Here is a 4521-nt window from a genome sequence, read left to right as displayed (position 1 = left end):
TTGTGATTCATGAATGCCTATTACTTTAAAGATTCAATTGATTAGAATTTTAATTTAGATATTTAGTGAAGATTTGAGGATAGTTGGAGGACTAATTTGTTTTTTCAATTACAGAACAGATGCCCTTTTTTTTTTTTTTACGTGAACTGCATTCATCTTCAAATAATTTTAGTGAAATTCTTACGATTATTGTTTAAAGTTTTTTTTTTAAAATATATTAAAATAATATATATTTTTAAAAAATTATTTTTAATATTAATAAATTAAAATTATATGAAAATAAAAAAAAAATATTAATTTAAAATGAAGAAAAATAAAAAATACTCTTATATCAGTAGTGTTTGTCTACATTCAATCACAAAATAGGATGGGAACCAATAAGCATCTCCCAATGCCCTACCCACATAACCAACACGTCATCAAAGCTGTGCGTCAAAGCAAAACACAGATAAGCCTAAACATGATATCATAGTCCATAGCATACCAAAACAGTAGCCTATCATAATAAACTAACTGCCTTCACACGCTCTTACTTGGAGAAACGAACAGTTAGATCGATAACTTGGTCAACTCAACTCAGTTTTTCCCAACCTCAACTCAGTAGCAAAAATGGCTGCTTTACAGGCCATTTCTCCTCACGGCCTCCTTCCTCTTTCAAAGCCCAAAAAAACCATTTCAAAAAACCTGCAAAACCCTCAGTTTCTCAGCCTAAAATTGCCAAGGAACCAAACTTTCTCCAGAAACAAACAGAGCTGGCACTTGAATTCTGTTGTCCAAGAAGAGCTCGATGTTATTCCAGTACAAAGCGGTGACAGTGTAGACCAGCAAGAAGGGATGGTAGCGATTCCAGTAGAGAGAGAAGGGACCGAGTTCGCTGCTCAGGTGAGTGGGTTTGGAGGGAGCGACGGGCAGTTCTCTTTTGAAGGGTTCTCTTCAGCTTCAAGTTCCGGTATTGATGGAGAGAGTATAGAGAGGCAATCGGAATCCGAGAGGTTAATTGATAGGACCATCAATGCAATGATTGTTCTTGGTGCTGGTACTTATGCTATCACCAAGTTGCTCACAATTGACCATAATTACTGGCACGTAAGTACAATCTTACATTATGTGTATTTAGAACAATTCATACTTGTTTGCTTTGTAAATTGCTTGTGGCTTTGTTTTTATTGCTTTCATGCTCTTTATGAAAATTATTTCTGTTCATTATGGTTGGATAGTGCGAAGGTATCTCATTTTTTTCATTCATTCTTTTAGGAATGCCCTTCACGCATAGCATTTCTTGAGAAATTTATAGTGGCTTCAAATCAATTTCCTTTTTCTTGGCGTTGGAGCAAGTTTGATTCTGTTTCTTGTATCACCTTTGCTTTGAATTTGTGTCCTCTGGCTCAGAGTTACGCAATTAAGATCTGATTTCATGGAAGCTGAAGGTTTTATCGGGGGACTAAGAAAGCTAGAAACCTTTTTTGGTTGTGGTAATAAAAGAAGTTTGGGACTTGTGGCTTACTTAGATTAAGGAGTCAAGGTAATTCTTGTTTCTTGTACAGAAGATTCGTTAGGACCTTTGATTCATATTCTGGCTGTCTTTAACTCATTTATTCAAACCATTTTGGTGTGATCTAACTTTAAGTTGTTGCTTGCTATTGATGTTAACTTCTTTTTCTTTCTCATCTCCGTAGGCATTGCTTGATGACATAATTGGATGCGTTTTATATTTTCTTTTTATTTTTGCATTGCTAAATCCCCTTGGTGTTTATCGATTACATCTTCTACATCTAATTTTCACTTTTCTAATAGGGGTGGACTCTCTTTGAGATACTAAGATATGCTCCTCAACACAACTGGTCTGCTTACGAGGAAGCTCTAAAGACAAACCCAGTTTTAGCAAAAATGATGATTAGTGGCATAGTCTACTCTCTAGGGGATTGGATTGCTCAGGTTTGTAAAATCCGCGAAACCAATGTTGAGATATCTTATTTTTGTTGTGTATTCATCCTTTTACTTGTTTGTTTCTGTTTCATCTTCAGTGCTATGAAGGTAAACCCCTCTTTGAGTACGACCGCACAAGAATGTTTAGATCGGGCCTTGTTGGCTTTACATTACATGGTTCCCTTTCACATTACTATTACCAGTTTTGTGAGGTGATTAACGAAATTCAAGTTTCTTTGGCAGTTTAATAGGTTCAATGACATTTTCATTAATTTACTCAATCAATTTGCTGTTTTGTAGGAGCTTTTTCCATTCCAAGATTGGTGGGTGGTTCCTGCCAAAGTAGCCTTTGACCAAACTTTGTGGGCAGCAGCTTGGAACAGCATTTATTTCACAGCCTTGGGATTCTTGCGTCTGGAATCACCCGCCAGCATTTTCAGTGAACTGACAGCTACATTCTGGCCTATGCTTACAGTAAGAGAGCCTTCTGTCCTTTCCTCTTTGTGTCTAGATCCAAACTTTGATCTAGGATTTGTTTTTATTATCACCTGGTAATGGAGTTGGGAAGAGTAGGATCTGGCGAAACTGCATCACTAGTTTTGAGTGTTTCCTCTCTGCACTAATAGTTGGATGTTTGATGCCCATGGAAGTTATCGCGCATGTTGGTCTCATTTACATGGCTCTATCTCCAATCCATAATTAAATGTTTAGTTTGCAACGATTCTAACACCTGAATGAGTTTACAAAATGCTTTCTCATTTACAAGCTTCAACTCAACAAGTTTCCAATTTGTTAATTTTTCAAAATGGTCAGGTATTGAGGAGTACTTCTGTTTTCAGTTAATATAAGCTGAATTCTGTGCTTGGTTTGTGGTTTTTGTTTTTTGCTTGGATTGTTCGACAAAAACACATTAACTTTAGTTTTTTTCTTGTTTGCAACTTGGCTTGATTATTGAATTCGTTGATGTGTTTTACTGTGCAGGCAGGATGGAAGCTTTGGCCGTTTGCGCATCTTATCACATATGGTGTGATCCCTGTAGAACAAAGACTTCTTTGGGTGGACTGTGTAGAACTCATCTGGGTGACCATACTGTCTACGTAAGTAGCATACTGTTTCTTGCTGAACTGTCATGCTTTAGGTAATGAAGCCTGGAAAAATTTTAATGGACTGTTTTCTTGGGAAATCTGTTTAGGATAAGCATAATCTATTTCTAAGAAAGAGTTGATTTCGATTCGCTAAATATTTCTAGTGAAATGTGGATTTATTTTGTTTTATCTGAGTTCTTTGTTGCTTAATTCTCTCACATTAATTTCTGGTTAGAGATCTCCAGTGGTCCCTGCTAGCAGTATTGCTAGCGATTGCTTTAGAATCTTCCACTTAGTTGTGGTATATGTGAATATGTGGTCTTGACATGGCACAGCAAATTCCTGTCTTTATTCTGTTTTGTCCTTTTCATGGAAGCACCACCCTTTATGGTGTTGAGATATCTGTAAATAAATAAACAATCAAGTGTTTGTCTGGTGATAAAGGATTCATTTTGTTTTGACTTGTCTTTGGTAGTTATTCAAACGAGAAATCGGAAGCAAGAATATCTGAGGCAGCAGTAGAAGCTTCTTCCAGTTCTCTGCCCAGTTCCCCTGAGGTATACTGCAGAACTGTTTTATGTTGTATTATTTGGATAAACAAATGACTGCACTAGAAGTTTATGATATGCTTTGAGTGTTCTTTTACTTCATCAAACCCATTTTGTTTGCCCCTTAACAGGAGTAGATGGAATGCAAGAAATTACGAGCGAAAATAGAAAACAGGATCGCTCAACTCAGTCATTAGAGTTTGAGAGGCGATCCACGATTGTGATGAATGATGCAGAAAGTTGCTGGACGGTCTGGCTATCGTATATATCTTACCCATCTTGCATATTCACGTTTATATGATGATTGCTGTACTCTTCTTGAGATACCATTCCATTCCTAACAACTGTAAAAATCACGTACTGGAAAGTTTCCATGGAATATAGAGTTTTCTGGTGCCACATATAGAAAACAGAAATGCCCCATCACCTAAATGAAACATACGACTCAGATTGCCACCATTTCCCCCCTCTCTGATCTCATAAGCCATCCAATGGCAGCTTCACTATTAAATCAGCAAGGCACAGTCAACAACAAAGTAACGTTTAGTTGCCCTCTTTCATGAAAAGGAAATTGAGGTTTGGTTACATGGCCATTGAAGAAGGGAAGGAAGAAGGTGGATGACAGGGCAATGGAGACATAGGAGGCCTTTTCTTTTTCTTTAGAATGATTTTTTTGTTGTCTCAATTTCAACAATCCAGACAGGTTCCAGTTCATAATTCGGAGTATAATGACTTGTTTTTTTGCCCACGGTTGAAATTGTTGCAGGTTCCTTTCTCTAGACTCCTATTATGTGCCCCATAATCTCTTTCACATTCTCTGCGATCCTGCGCTCTTCCCTCTAACATAAACAAGGAGTGAACTGAAAGCCAATAGCCAGACCGTACAATTTAAACGTCTGAAAGCTTATACATGTTCAGGCTGAGGGTCCCTGTATTTGTTGATCCGGATACAGCAGGGTGAG

At 37.3% G+C, this 4521-nt stretch overlaps 1 protein-coding gene across 1 annotated transcript; it reads left to right on the top strand.

The window, feature by feature from the left end:
* The first annotated feature begins 470 nt into the window (after positions 1-470).
* Positions 471-4307, top strand: LOC118036304 (uncharacterized). The gene is made up of 7 exons (XM_035041982.2): positions 471-1086; positions 1795-1935; positions 2025-2138; positions 2227-2400; positions 2908-3023; positions 3487-3568; positions 3691-4307. The coding sequence occupies exons 1-7, from the start codon at positions 610-612 to the stop codon at positions 3694-3696; spliced, it is 1110 nt and encodes a 369-aa protein (XP_034897873.1). The 5' UTR covers positions 471-609; the 3' UTR covers positions 3697-4307.
* Positions 4308-4521: the final 214 nt, after the last annotated feature.

This window comes from Populus alba, chromosome 1 (assembly GCF_005239225.2).
Source record: "Populus alba chromosome 1, ASM523922v2, whole genome shotgun sequence".
Taxonomy (NCBI): domain Eukaryota; kingdom Viridiplantae; phylum Streptophyta; class Magnoliopsida; order Malpighiales; family Salicaceae; genus Populus; species Populus alba.
This window is presented reverse-complemented; position numbering and strand designations above follow the sequence as displayed.